We start from the raw sequence: 15,535 nt of genomic DNA, 5'->3' as shown, positions 1-15,535 counted from the left end.
AAGTCCCAAAGCATAATGTTTCCACCTCCGTACTTGACTGTAGGGATGGTGTTCTTAGGGTCATATTCAGCATTCTTCTTCCTCCAAACACGGTGAGTCGAGTTAATGCCAAAGAGCTCAATTTTGGTCTCATCTGACCACAACACTTTCACCCAATCCTTCTCTGATTTTTTATTTAGATGTTCATTGGCAAACTTCAGACAGGCCTGTACATGTGTCTTCTTGAGGAGGGGGACCTTGAGGATGCTGCAGGATTTCAATCCATGGTGGCGTATTGTGTTACCGATGGTTTGTTTGGTGATTGTGGTCCCAACTGCCTTGAGATCATTCACAAGCTCCTCCCATGTAGTTCTGGGCTGATCTCTCACTTTTCTCATGATCATCTTTATCCCATGAGTCAAAATCTTGCAGAGTTCCAGACCAAGGGCAATTGATGGTCATTTTGTATTCCTTCCATTTACGAATAATCGCTCCAACAGTTGTCTCCTTCTCACCAAGCTTCTTGCTGATGGTCTTGTAGCCCATTCCAGCCTTCTGCAGGTCTACAATCTTGTCCCTGATGTCCTTTGACAGCTCTTTGGTCTTGCCCATGATGTTGAGGTTTGAATGGAAGAAAGAGATTCTGTGGAGAGGTGTCTTTTATACACGTAACGAGTTGTCGTTAGGAGCATCTTCTTAAATTGACCTGAACTAATCTGTGTACCACATGAGTATATGCTGTAGCCAGTCTGTGGGAGCCAGAATTATTGTTGGTTGGTAGGGAATCAAATACTTATTTCACTGGCTGAACTCCAACTCAATTTATAACATTCGTATCGTGTTTTTTCTGGATTTTGGGTTGATATTCTGTCTTTAACATTTAAAATACACCTATGATAAAAATTATAGAACCTTCATTTTTTTTGTAAGTGGGCAAACTTACAAAATCTGCAGTGGATCAAATCATTTTTCCCCCCACTGTACAGGTATATAAAATCTTCTACAGGGGTTAGAAAGCAAATTATTCAAAACACAACATAACATATCCAAAAGCAGCTCTGCTAATCCTGGAGGTAAGGTCGGACTTCTATATATTTCTATAGTTTGTGTGAAGTTTATCATACAAACAGAACCATCATTCCTGAGTGACATAAATGATTGACATTCATGCCCATTCACCCTGCCTATGTCAATGTTACAGAGTATAGCACTGATGTGTTTCCAGAGACAGCATGCTGTCTACATAAAATGGCATATTCATAGCACTTTAAAAATGCTTTGAGTTTTTTTATTTGTCAAAAATAATTTGGAAAAGCATAAAAAGTCTAAATTCATGTATTTAGGATTATTTTCAGTGTAATACCATACTTCTTTGTCGGGACTGAAGATGTTTACGGGGCTGATTAAAAAAAAAAAAAAAAAAAAAAACTTCTTTTTTCAGCTTCTTTTAATGCATGAATAGGAACATTTTTATTTTTCAGTTTTGAACAGAGAATGGAAGTATTAGAACCCCCGTGAAGTATTTTTTACAGATTTAGAGAGGTGAGCAGAACGCTGGGCATATCACACCCAGCTGTATGGTACAGTGCTTTGATGTAACAGTGGGCAATGACATAATCAGTGTGCTTCTGCCTGTTCATTGTCAGATCACAGGATTGAACAGGTCCTTCAGAGGACTCTGCTCAATTGCTCATGAAGATGGCAGGACCTGACTGCGCTTCTGGCAGGGTGCCAGGATTACAAGGCTGGCTGAACAGAATTACAACTCCTCTGCCGTTATAACAGCTCACATGTATTTCAGCCATGTATTGTCGTGTTAATATCAAACCAATCAGATGTAATACAGGTAAAATCACTTACCTTTGTTGCAGTTGGTAAAAGATATAGTCAGAAGCAGCAGCAGAGCCCCTAGGATGTGAGGGGCGGACATCTCCCCACCTACAAAGCAAACAAACAACTTGAAATTAATATATGGACCCATTTATACTGAAATAAAGCTGGCGTCTAGGTATAAAGTGCTCTTATCCAAGCATACAGTGCCTTGATAAAAGTATTCATACCCCTTGAAATTTTCCACATTTTGTCATGTTACAACCAAAAATGTAAATGTATTTTATTGGGATTTTACGTGATAGATCAACACAAAGTGGTGCCCCAGACGACATCATTGTGTGACGAAACGCGCGTCGGGAGGAGCTGACATCTCGCATGGACCGTTCGAGGGACGGGTGTCCGTACAAGCCGGCCGGCTGTTTTGTTTTTATTGCTTCGAAACTTTGTAAGTGGCTTTCTTTTATTTGAATAAATGATGTGTAACAGTATTATGCTATGGTGATCCTTTCTTGTTCTGGGAACATCTAAATACCACCATATTCCATCCTGTCACGGTCTTTGGCTGATGAGTTTGTCGGTCCCCATGCTGATCATCTAGAAGGGTTTTGCCTGGAGTCTTCCTGTGGCCCCTCATTTGGATAAAGGCCCTGGCCGGGTATAGGTCGCAAGCGTTTATAGCTTGCCATCTGGCAAGCGAGCATTTTTTATGGTTTATCACTGGTGGTGCGGTGGAGGACGAAATTCACCATTTTGGACTGTATTGTAAACCTTTTGGCTGATCCTTGAAGTTTTTTATACTGCTGATTGCAATATCACTGGTGTATGTTTTTTTAATTTTTTTTTAATTTTAAGTTTATTTAGCGCTGCTACTTATTGCTTACAAAGTGGTAATAATTGTGAAGTGGAAGGAAAATGATAAATGGTTTTCATTTTTTTTACAAATAAATATGTATAAAGTGTGGGGTGCATCTGTATTCAGCCCCCCTGAGTCAATACTTTGTAGAACCACCTTTCACTGCAATTACAGCTGCAAGTCTTTTTGGGGATGTCTCTACCAGGTTTGCACATCTAGAGAGTGACTTTTTTTTGTCATAAACATTTTATTGAAAGTTTTTACAAGCATTACAAATAAAAGGTAGCAAAAAAAAAAAAAGCTTCCAAATACATCATAATCCGTATATAAAGCAAGAAAAATACAAAGCAAATGTGTATCATAAGGTTAAACTGCCCTCTAATATATATGATGTGAAACATACAGTGATCCCTCAATGAGGCCTAACCACTTCACCATTCTCATTAGTAGTAACTTATACCTCAGTCTAGAATTGTTCATACCTCCCAACATTTTGAGATGGTAATGAAGGAAACCTACTAACAAAATGTATGTAGGCATAGGACACGCCCCCTGCCACACCCTCTAAAGGAGAATTTACAAAAAAAAAAAAATGGTAATTAAATCCACAAGGGCTATTTTGTTTACCACTACTATTCCTTTATATTGGCTTTTAAAATGTACAAATGCAGCAATTTAGAAATTGGAAGAAAGGTTTAGCACTGGGAAACACTTTTTGATAGATAACAAGTGCATTTTATATTCAAGTATATGGATCAGACCAAAATGAGGGACAAAGGGACATTGCTCCAAATCAGGGACCATTGGGAGCAATGGAGTTGTTGTCGGGATAACTATAAAGTAACTTTTCTGGAGGGGTAAGCACTGAAAAGTATTAGTAGTCAGGTCGATCAGCAGATCGTGAGAGGGGTGAGATTTAGGAGCTGGATAACCAAGCTAGGCCAGTCCTACATCCTCCGTTCATGACAAATTCACTTATTAGGAGACAAAAACAAAACATAGAAAGGGGGAGGGGGAGTAGGGAGGAGAGTGACATTTTTGCACATTCTTTACTAAATATCTCAAGCTCTGTCAGATTGGATGGAGAGTGTCTGTGAACAGCAAATTTATTAAGTCTTGTCACAGATTCTCAATTGGATTTAGGTCTGGACTTTGACTGAGCCATTCTAACATGAATATGCTTTGCTCTAAACCATTCCATTGTAGCTCTGGCGGTATGTTTAGGGTCGTTGTCCTGCTGGAAGGTGAACCTCAGCCCCAATCTCTTTTGCAGACTCTAACAGGTTTTCTTCTAAGATTGCCCTGTGTTTGGCTCCATCCATCTTCCCATCAACTCCGATAAGCTTCCCTGTCCCTGCTGAAGAAAAGTATCCCCACAACATGATGCTGCTACCACCATGTTTCACGGTGGGGATGATGTGTTTAGGGTGATATGCAGTGTTAGTTTTCTGCCACACATAGCGTTTTGCTTTTAGGCCAAAAAAAAGAAAAATTGTGGTCTCATCTGACCAGAGCACCTTCTTCCACGTGTTTGCTGTGTCCCCCACATGGCTTCTCACAAACTGCAAACAGGACTTCTTATGGCTTTCTTTCAACAATGGCTTTCTTCTTGTCACTCTTTCATAAAGGCCAGATTTGTGAAGTGCATGACTAATAGTTGTCCTGTGGACAGATTCTCCCACCTGAGCTGTGGATCTCTGCAGCTCCTCCAGAGTTACCATGGGCCTCTTGGCTGCTTCTCTGATTAAAGCTCCCCTTGCCCGCCCTGTCAGTTTAGGTGGACGGCCATGTCTTGGTAGGTTTTCATTTGTGCCATACTCTTTCCATTTTCGGATGATGGATTGAACAGTGGTTCATGAGATGTTCAAAGCTTGGGATATTTTTTTTATACCTTAACCCTGCTTTAAACTTCACCACAACTTTATCCCTGACCTGTCTGGTGTGTTCCTTGGCTTTCATGATGCTGTTTGTTCACTAAGGTTCTCTAACAAACCTCTGAGGGCTTCACAGAACAGCTGTATTTATACTGAGATTAAATTACACACAGGTGGACTCTATTTACTAATTAGGTGACTTCTGAAGGCAATTAGTTCCATTAGATTTCAGTTAGGGGTATCAGAGTAAAGGGGCTGAATACAAATCCACGCCACTTTTCACATATTTATTTGTAAAAAAACATTTATCATTTTCCTTCCACTTCACAATTATTACCACTTTGTGTTGGTCTATCACATAAAATCCCAATAAAATACATTTACATTTTTGGTTGTAACATGACAAAATGTGGAAAATTTCAAGGTGTGTGAATACTTTTTCAAGGCACTGTATTTTTTCTTATTCCTTTATTTAGTATTCTGTCCTGTTTTACTCTAATATATTCTATTCTTTTCTATTCTATTATTTTATTTTCTATTCCATTCTTTTCTATTCCTTTAATGACCCGGCATTCACTATATCTGGTCTCCCACAGTACATGGAAATGCAATTATTTTAGTAAATATAAACTACTAAATACCTTTTCTCATCAGCAGTATTTAGCAGTCTTGTGACTTCTATCAGTGTCTGGAGTTTTCACTCTCCTCTGACTGTCCTATGAGGCTGCAGGACCCCTGACCCTCTGTCTGGACAGTGCTGATTGGCCCTGTGCTGATCACATGCACTCTCCCAAGAAAAAAAACTCTCTAGCAATACACACCAAACTGAGCATATGCAGAGTGTCCCCAAGGCTCTGTATTATCGGGAGATGGATTGGGGACTGTGGAAGAAGGGGAGGATCAGAGAAGACAGGAGCAAACATCCTTTTAATACAATGTAGAGGATTAACCCCTGAGGTTCCACAGTGTTTACAACAAGCATGCTTTACTGCATATACAGACTGATTTTACTGTTGTGGGTTTAGTAACACTTTAAATGCTCCTCTCTGTCATGTCACCTAGGATGATCACCAAACACTGACACTTTGCTATGTTGGGTCAGTGTCTTTATATAAAGATGACATTTCCAGCTCCTAGCTGAGAGGCTCTTTTTTTTCTTCCAGAGGTAATTTATAGTGGTTAAATCATTTAAAAGAAGAAATCTAATAAAATCACATGCACCCAGTCTATCTAATCCAATTTACGGATAATTGGTGTCAGAGCTTGAGAAAAGAAAGTTCTGAAATACAAAAAGGGAATTTATTTGCATCAGTGGTTTCTGTGGAGCAGGCAAAGTAAGGGGAACACCTTATAGCAGGTATGGTCAGCATTTTTTATTACATTCCCTATATTCCAATGTTCTGGACCGCCACCAGAAGCACAAAAAATATCTGGCACGCTGTATGGCAGAACGCATAACACTCCCTTTGCCTCCCACAAAACAAAGACAGGGGCCTTAACAACCAATCAGCAGGCTCAAGGGCTGTCATGTGATGGTGGCAAAAAGAATGCATAGCTCTTAGCTAGTTCTGACTTTCTCAAGAAGACATTTACACAGGGGTTGTTAGGGTTCAGGGAGCAGATTGGGGCAGTAGGTACAAAACTACTGCCATATTGTAAAAGAATCTGTAGATTTGTGGACCTCTGTTCCTTGAGTGCCATTTATAGACGGGAGTCACGGGACTCTAGGAATAGTCCTTTGGCGGCATGTGCGCCCATTAGTATTGGTGAAGAGGGCCATCCTCGGACAGCTGCATTCACAGACATAGTGTACAGAGCCAATCTAAGTGGCTCTGTACTTGGAGTCAGTGTTGGCTGGTTAAAGAGGGACCAATCATAGCAATCCCATGATGTAAGTAATGTGTCTTACAAGAAAGGAAGAGGAAGAAAGAGGAACTAAGGAATGAATGACTCATTAATCCTCTCACTACCTTCTCTCCTACACATCTGATCTAATTGCTGTCTCTGCATGTTAACCACTTGCTTACTGGGCACTTAACCCCCCCCCCCCCCCTCCTGCCCAGACCAATTTTCAGCTTTTAGAGCTGTCACTCTTTGAACGACAATTGCGTGGTCATACAACACTGTACCCAAATGAAATTTTTATCATTTTTTTCCCACAAAAAGACCGAAAAAAAAAAAAAATTTACAAAACCATTTTATATTTTGTTATTAAATTTTACAAACTGGTAATTTCTCTTCTTCATTGATGTACGCTGATGAGGCTGCACTGATGGGCACTGATAGGCGGCACTGGTGGGCACTGATGAGGTGGCATTGGTAGGTAGCACCGATAGGCGGTGATAGGTTGCAGTGATGGGCACTAATGGGTGGCAGTGATGGGCACTGGTAGGTGACACTGATGAGGCACTGAGTGGCACCACTGGTGGGCATTGATAGGTGGCACTGATTCTTGGCACTGTGGGCACTGGCAGGCACTGGCAGTGGGCACAGATGAGATGGCTGTGCCTCTCTCTCTTTGGGACCGATGTCCCTTGCACAGAAGCCGGTGATTGGCTTTTTTTTTCTCCTCACGCTTTCAGTATGAGAAAAAAAAAAAAAATGATTACCGATCTTCTGTTTACATCAGGTGATCAGCTGTCATTGGCTGACAGCTGATCACATTGTAAGCCTCCCGGCAAAGTACCTCCCGGCAAAATAGGTCCACGGATCTGAAGGGGTTAAGCAAGTCATGTATGATGCAGTTTTCTTTCCTACAACCATGGGTTGCAGGAGGGAAAAATTACTCGATCCCAAACAATCAGCAGTCAGTGTTGATGGGGGAATCTTTTCCCGAGCACTATTGTGTTCTGCCAGCAGAAAGCCTTCCCTGGCAGCAGAGCACAATGATCACTGTTAGCGGCTATAGTTGCAGATCAATGGATAGACTTCAGTACAACCAGCCTGCCCATTGATGGATCAAATCTCCGCCAGTTCAGCAGGGACTTTCGATGCATCTATGGGCTCATGGTGTGTAATTATACATTAACCTCTTTGCCTCATCCTCCCTCTGGTGCAAACCTTAATCCTTTTGGATTGGTAATTCATCTCATGCATAGGTGTGCACAGCCAATTGCATTAGGGCACATGTATCAAACACAAGGCCCATGTGCCGAATGTGGCCCGCCAGACCATTTCATATGGACCTTGTACCCAGGGCTTTTGAACTCAACTCTGGACTATGTACGTAGCATACTCCTGAACACTGCACTCTGTGCCTTGCACATTCCTGAACCCTGCACTATGTACATATCGCACCTCTGAATTCTGCACTTTGTGGATAGGGCACCCCTGAAACTGCTGGTATTTATTTCCCCTATAAGATCCTCCCACTGATGGTGCAATTTAGACACACCCACCATTCCATGTGGTTCGGTGGGGGCGAGGAGAGGGTGAAGTGGTTAAGTTCCTGCACACAATTATATAGTTTTACAGATACAACTGGCCCTCTGAGGGCAACCATAACGCTGATTCGGCCCCATGATGAAATGGAGTTTGACACCCCTGCATTAGGGTGTGCACCTTAAAGCATAACTCCACTTTTGTTGAGAAAAGAAACGTTCACCGCTGGGTAATCTGTGTACATTGCAAGGATTTTAACAAACTTTGTTGAGGATTCCTACCATTTGTTATTCTGAAGAACTGTTTGTTCCTCTGTGCAGAGTGAGTCTAATGGGAGTGGTTTCATAATTATCACCCAGATGCTGCAGAATTAGGGCTCTAATGAGGAAAGTAGCATGGTCTCCATCCTTTTAGACATTATTTCCTATTGGGAGTATCTTACCAAAAATGACATTTTTGTTGCAGGGGATGCCAAAAATCTGACTTGTATCTTAGTGTAGAATTCTGGGAAAATCAGTAACCCAATCACTCAAGCAGGAAATTATGTTTCTGGGGGCGTTTGGTACACATTCAATATGCCATGTAGCCATATTGCATTGCACTTTACAGAAAATTAGAGAGCCGCAGATTGAAAAGCAAAGGTCATTTTTAATAACATTCAATTACAATATGACTTGTGTCATAATTATATACTCTGTATTATTTTTTCTTTTATTTGCTATTTTTTTCCCCCCCATGAAAGTGGCGTTACCCTTTAAAGCTCAAACACATACATGAGTGTAATAAAGATATAAAAGATACCAGCGCTGGGATGAACATCAGGTAAAGCAGCTGTATGTAACTCTTTAAATTTGGGACAATTCAGAATCCTTCACCTTAATTATACAGCGCTGACCTTTAGCATCAGTAATTAACAAGCAAACATGCGTTTTTCCTATAATAGTGCAATTTTTTTTTTTTTTTTATTAAAGTGCTTATTCCAAAAAAGTCCACGAAGAAGTGTCCAACCAATTCTCAAAAGTTCTTCAATAAAGTGTCACAGTGCTGTGCATATAATAAAAAGTGCTATAATCGTTCATAACCAATCCTGCACGTTGAAAATTTGTTTGCACAGCACACTAGCACTTTTTAAAGAAGTTTGGCACACGTCATTGTCCAAGTGTTAAGGATTGGTTTTGAACTAATATAGCACTTTTTATTATATGCACAGCACTGTGACACTTTATTGAAGGACTTTTGTGAATTGGTTGGACTGTTTTTATTTACTTTTTTTGGAATAAGTACTTTAATAATTCTTTTTGCGCTATTATAAGAAAAATGCCTTTGCTTGTTAAATACTGATGCTAAAGGTCAGAGCTGTATATTTAGGGTGAAGGAGATATATATATATATATATATATACACACACACACACACACACACATATACATACATACCATACATATATACACACACATACACACAATATTACCAAAACTATTGGGACACCTGCCTTTACATGAACTTTAACGTCACCCCAGTCTTATGCCGCGTACAGACGATCGGACATTCCGACAACAAAATCCATGTTTTTTTTTTCCCCGACGGATGTTGGCTCAGACTTGTCTTGCATACACACGGTCGCACAAACGTTGTAGAAAATTCCACATGTCAAGAACGCAGTGACATACAACACGTACGACGAGCCGAGAAGAATGAAGTTCAATAGCCAGTACGGCTCTTCTGCTTGATTCCGAGCATGCGTGGAACTTTGTGTGTTGGAATTGTGTACACATGATCGGAATTTCCGACAATGGATTTTGTTGTCAGAAAATTTGAGAACCAGCTCTCAAATTTTTGTTGCTGGAAATTCCGACAACAAATGTCCAATGGAGCATACACACGGTCGAAATTTCCGACAACAAGCTCACATTGAACATTTGTTGTCGGAAATTCTGACCGTGTGTACGCGGCATTCGTCTGTAGGGATGAGTTGAGTTGGCCCACCCTTTGCAGCTATAACAGCTTCAACTCTTCTGGGAAGACTGTCCAAAAGGTTCTATTTCTACTGGGTTGAGGTCAGGACTCTGTGTAGGACAGTCAAGTTCCTCCACCCCAAACTCGCTCATCCATGTCTTTATGGACCTTGTTTTGTTCACTGGTGTGCAGTCATGTTGGAACAGGAAGGGGACATCCCCAAACCGTTCCCACAAAGTTGGGAGCATTAAATTGTCCAAAATGTCTTGGTATGCTGACGCCTTAAGAGTTCCCTTCACTGGAATTAAGGGGCCAAGCCCAACTCCTGAAAAACAACCCCACACCATAATCCCCCCTCCACCAAATTATCTGGACCAGTGCACAAAGCAAAGTCCATAAAAACATGGATAAGCGAGTTTGGGGTGGAGGAACATGACTGGCCTGGACAGAGTTCTGACCTCAACCCGATAGAACACCTTTGGGGTGAATTAGAGCCAAGACTGCGAGCCAGGCCTTCTCGTCCAACATCAGTGCCTGACCTCACAAATGCGCTTCTGGAAGAATGGTCAAACATTCCCATAGACACACTCCTAAACCTTGTGGACAGCCTTCCCAGAAGAGTTGAAGCCGTTATAGCTGCAAAGGGTGGGCCAACTTAATAGTGAACCCTATGGACTAAGACGCCATCAAAGTTCATGTGCGTGTAAAGGCGTCCCAATACTTTCGGTAATACCATGTATATTGACGGTATCAGTAGGGCAGTGGATGGTGTCAGTAGTTTTCATTTTTTTTATTTTATATTTTATTACTTTTTAAATTATTTTATACAAATTTTTAAAGTAGCCACATTAGGGGGCTTTGATGAAATATCAGGGATTTAAACAGGGGAAATCTGCACCACACAGGGTGATTAGGGTATACTCAGGCACACCGGGCACACCCTGTGCGCACGCTTGCCTGCTCAAGGGTTGCATTGATGCCAATGAGATTTGCAGCATCTAATTCTGTTGGACATTGCAGGCTCCGCTGATGGGCAGCAAGTCAAACGTATTGCTATGCTCTTGTATCTCTTAGGTTATTTAGCACAATACACTCTATTTGTCCAGGTGTTTGTGGTAGGCAAGACACAAGTTTTTGGTGTCTTTGTATACTTGGATTCATGTTACTTATATTTTTTGGCAGGTAGAGCAGTGTAAAGGTATGTGCTTTAGCTATGTTTATTAGCTGTTTTGCCTACGTTTCCATTACAAGGGTGAATAACTGATATGATCTGCAGGAAATAGCAGATACAAAAGCTGGTGGAAATATAATCTGTGCCAACAAAAGCCAATGAGAACCTTGCTTTGATTTTCTTACCCACTGCACAACTTGATTGCGTGTTATATTTAAAGACATTTTTTTTCCCTCACTTTCCTTATGATTTCTAACCTTTCACATGCTCATTCCAATTAACATTTAGATATTTGCGATTAAAATATAAAAATAAAAACATTGCAAAGGGTATTTAAATGGATTGTCACAAGTAAAACAAAAACTTAAAGGGGTTAATTGGCATTTTACATCAGATCCCTTGGCTGTCCTTGATTACCCTTTATCCTGTTTAATGTAAGCAAAAACAGGTAGGAGTATTGTGGTTCCTTTTTTTTTTTTTTTTTTGCAGTATTAATGGCTTTTGGTCATTCTAATCTGAAATCAGTGGTGGTTGTCAGATGCTTGTAAGGCCTCTTTCTCACGGGGCGGATTAGTGATGATCCGCCCCGTGAACATCCGCTGGCTCAGCGGGGATCGCTCCGCCGAACCCCGCTGAGCAGGAAGATGACTGGTGCATCGCTGCACACTGTGCAGCGACGGACCTGTCAGAGCGCCACTCTCCCCTATGGGGGGATCGGATGACGACGGACCGTAGTGTCCGTCGTCACCGATCCGATCCGAAAATGGATGGATTCCTCCGTTACACTTTTCGGATCGGAGCGGGATCGGATGTCAGCGGACATGTCACCGCTGACATCCGACGCTCCATAGGGATGAATGTATGTCCGTTTTTCATCCGAAAACGGAAGGATGAAAAACGGACATACGGATCGTCCATGTGAAAGAGGCCTTAGGGTATCAGTATTTGGAATTTATGGGCTATTCCCAGTTGTCCATTTTCCTGTAGTAAATGACATGATTTTTACTGCATGGAATACATTTCAAGTAGGCCCGGTCACTTCTATGTGCTTGCAGTTTAGTGTGTATTTAAAGGGAAACTGTATGAGACCATTCACAAAGCAAACTCCCCCGTCCATCTCTGTCTCCATGCTTCACTTTGTTGAGAAATCACTTTGAAAAACACCCCCTAGCATTTCTGTCCATGGCCATCTTGAGTAAGGGCAAATGATTTATGTAGCATTTACATCCTGGAATACATCTGCCCTTAGCTCAAGCATGCATGCAGGAGGGCGTGCTTAGCTGAGAAAACCCCTCCTCCCCTCCTGAAGACTCCTGGCATGTATGGAATCATTTGCCTAAGCAAGAAACCAGAAAGTAACTGAAGAAATGTGAAAAAAAAGTTTAAAACAAGTAAATATAACATACTTTTCTATCTATTTACTAATCCTAGCAGAATGAGGATTAAAAGAAATCAATATTGGGAGAGTGAAGTTCCACTTTAGGAGATTGGCAATCGTCTCATGTCTGTGGGTCCAGCATGTGGGGAGGTGCAATGAAAGAAAACACTCAGAGTCAAGTTGTAGTAACAGAACTGTTAGTGCAACTACTCAGCAGAAAGACAACCTGACCAGGTGCACTCACAGAATGTTGCAGTGAAGCATATAACAGTAGGTCTCGGATGCACCGACAGCATCTGTTTTGAGGGGCGGAATGCTGCCTGGCTGGTTCGTACCCAAACAGGGAGGCTTCCAGGAATGATGGCGTGGCTTTGCTTTTCCCTACTAGTTTGGAACTATTCCCTGCCACTAATTACTGTCCCTGACAGATGGGTGACCTGTCTCCATAACCACACCCAAAATGTGCACCAAGCCTGGGAGCCAGGGTCTTCAATATACTCTGCTTTACCCAAGATGTCCACCAGAGTCACATAGGGTACCAGCATCCAATTAGATAGCTCCCCCAGTGACCCAATAAACCATAGAGAAACCATGTTCCTCTTGACTACCTATTCCTCTGCAACTCGGCTGCGATTGAGCACTACCTGCAGTGAAGAAAGTAGACTGCACCTGCCTACAAGCAGATACCCACCAGAGCCTGACCCAATTCAGCAGGGAATGATGAATTGGGCAGGTTAGTTAACTTGCTCTGGTTCTTATTGTTGCCTGCCGACAATAATAGCTTCTGCTCGTACGCCCCTCTTTCCAACTTCCCTCTGTAGACATAAACATGTAAGGCCTTGGGTGCCCAACCTGTGGTCCAGGGGAAGCATGTAGCCCTTTAGTTCTTATTGTGCGACCCTCTGCAGACTGTAGTATGCGTTTTCTTTACCTAAGAGCTTACTCAAGCATTGAGGGAAAAATATTCTTTAGACTGGATCCCAGTATTTAAAAAAAGTTCTCTTCGCATCTTTTCCTGCGCTGTCCCTTCTTTTTCTTGTTTTATGTTTTTGATAATGGATCTTAAAGAATGTTTAAGGTGGCTATAGGAAGCACACTTTTTGATTTTAAAGGCCGTCTCTTCATTCGTGTCCCCATCTTCAACAACTTCTATCACATGTTTGATCATGCATGATCTCTAACCATCTCTTGTTGCATATCAGAACTCTCTGATCATCTCTTATTGCATTTCTGTAAAGTTTTACAACTTTCAGTAGCATTACATTTGCTGAATATTATGTGAAGTCCTTTGGCGAAGTCAGAAGCTGCACTTGAGGTCCTCCATATAAAGTAAGTTGACCACTGATGGACCACTAATGCCTAGCATAAAGCAATGCCTGAAGGCTCTTTAAGGGTACCAAAAGACTTGAGAGACCTTGGTACCATATATTTGCCTAGTTGAATGGTAATCCCTTAAACATCCATACTTCTTTTTGTTGAGTGTAGGTATTTATGCCCTCTGAAGATGTCTTATTCTAATGTTTTTTCAGGAAAAGCAGAAAATAGCGATTGTACAGGAACCTCAACCTAACCAAGCAAGGTTTATCAACTAGATTAATTGGTCAAAGTTGTCTGCATGGGTTGAGAGTGGTGTATTCTATCCAATGATTAGAAAGATAATCATCTTACCTATCTTTAGGATAGGCACATATAGCCAGCCTAAACTTTGAATTGATGCACCTGATTTGAGCATTACCCATGATAGATGGACTGTGTCAAGCTTCCCTAGGCGGTAATAACATGAACACCCAACTATTAGCAGGCCTCTTTATTGAAGAAGATTTTCCATGTTGTTAGCACCAGGTATTTCACCACAATCCATCATAAGTCATCTCTCGGGGTCTGGCAGCATGGTGGTCATATATATATGGGGACATCTGGTAAATTCGGTAAAAACCTTTGCTTACAGGCTGTCTCACTTGTTGCCCTCTCATGTGATTTGTGAGTCATCGGTGAACGGTTCTCCATGAATCCTTCTGTCACATTTCACAGCATGCTTTTTTGCCATTGCATTCCAGGCTTGAAAAATGTATTTTCCTTTCCCCATTATCAAATGTTTTTCTTGCATGGGAACAGACATTAACAGTTCTGCATTTGTATCCCTAAAGCAAACCTGACATGAAAGAAATGCCGCCTCAGACCTACTTCTAAAATGCTAGGTGCTTGACGGTCATGCTGTTCCTCTGGCTTCAATACTTTCTACTTTAATAACCAGGTATGCAGATCAGAAAAGTCAGAAGTACAGTATATGTGCTATATATGCAGCATATATGTAGGTATGAAGCCTATTTGTCTTGGGTCACTGGATCAAAGTATTGAAGCAAGAGGATCACCTTTACAGCCAGGCAACTAGCAACCAGAAGCCCAGAGCTTGGTTGATGTTTAGGAGGCCCGGCTACAACCTTCATGCTCCTGTGGTCAATCAGAGGATAGTGCAAATAGTTAAAGCTGTGCACCAGCCTGTCACAAGGCAGGATGTACTTGTAGGCAGTTGATGCCTGATGGGGTCATGCAGGTACAAGCAGTGCATATAGTGCCTACTGCAATTCTTATCAATGTCATTCAAAGAGATGGGGGGCCAAAGCTGACACCTTGCTTCGGGCCCCATTCTGCCTGTGATTTCAGTAGAGGTCAGCAAAAGCAGTCTTTATAAAACTCTTATGGGAGGTTTACGTTAAGGCCAACTCCTTTCACAAATAGTGTTTCGTTTTGAGTGTACACAAGGGGACTGAACCCCCCCACTGGCTTCTTGTAAGATTAGAAGACTCCAACAGAGACATTTCCATGTTTTAGCCCCCCTTACACAAAGCCATAATGATGGTGTCATTCACTTAGACCCGCATTCTCCAGATATTTATTTATTCTACACTACAGAGAATCAATAGAGCAATCTTACCATCATTTGGCCTTGTAAAGTCCTCAGCAGTTGGGCGAGCTAGGAATTCTTGTGATAATACAAAACTACTGGAGTTCTTGAGAGTAGCTGGTCCATGACTGACCTTTCCAGCCATTACACAAATCAAAAACATTAGGTGTAGTCAGACACGCATGGTGCATACTACTCAAGACAG

General features: G+C 41.6%; 1 protein-coding gene across 1 annotated transcript in view; it reads right to left on the bottom strand.

The window, feature by feature from the left end:
* Positions 1 to 15,535, bottom strand: part of ITGB4 (integrin subunit beta 4) — a gene marked incomplete in the record, with an annotated part of 126,861 nt that overhangs the window by 90,740 nt on the left and 20,586 nt on the right. Inside the window, 1 exon segment of the mRNA XM_073608132.1 lies at positions 1,840 to 1,917. Within this exon segment, the coding sequence (XP_073464233.1) occupies positions 1,840 to 1,909 (70 nt within the window).

The sequence above is a fragment of the Aquarana catesbeiana genome, linkage group LG12 (genome assembly GCF_042186555.1).
Source record: "Aquarana catesbeiana isolate 2022-GZ linkage group LG12, ASM4218655v1, whole genome shotgun sequence".
In the NCBI taxonomy this organism is placed as follows: domain Eukaryota; kingdom Metazoa; phylum Chordata; class Amphibia; order Anura; family Ranidae; genus Aquarana; species Aquarana catesbeiana.
The sequence above is the reverse complement of the archived record's forward strand: the minus strand, read 5'-3'. Positions and strand labels throughout refer to the sequence as shown.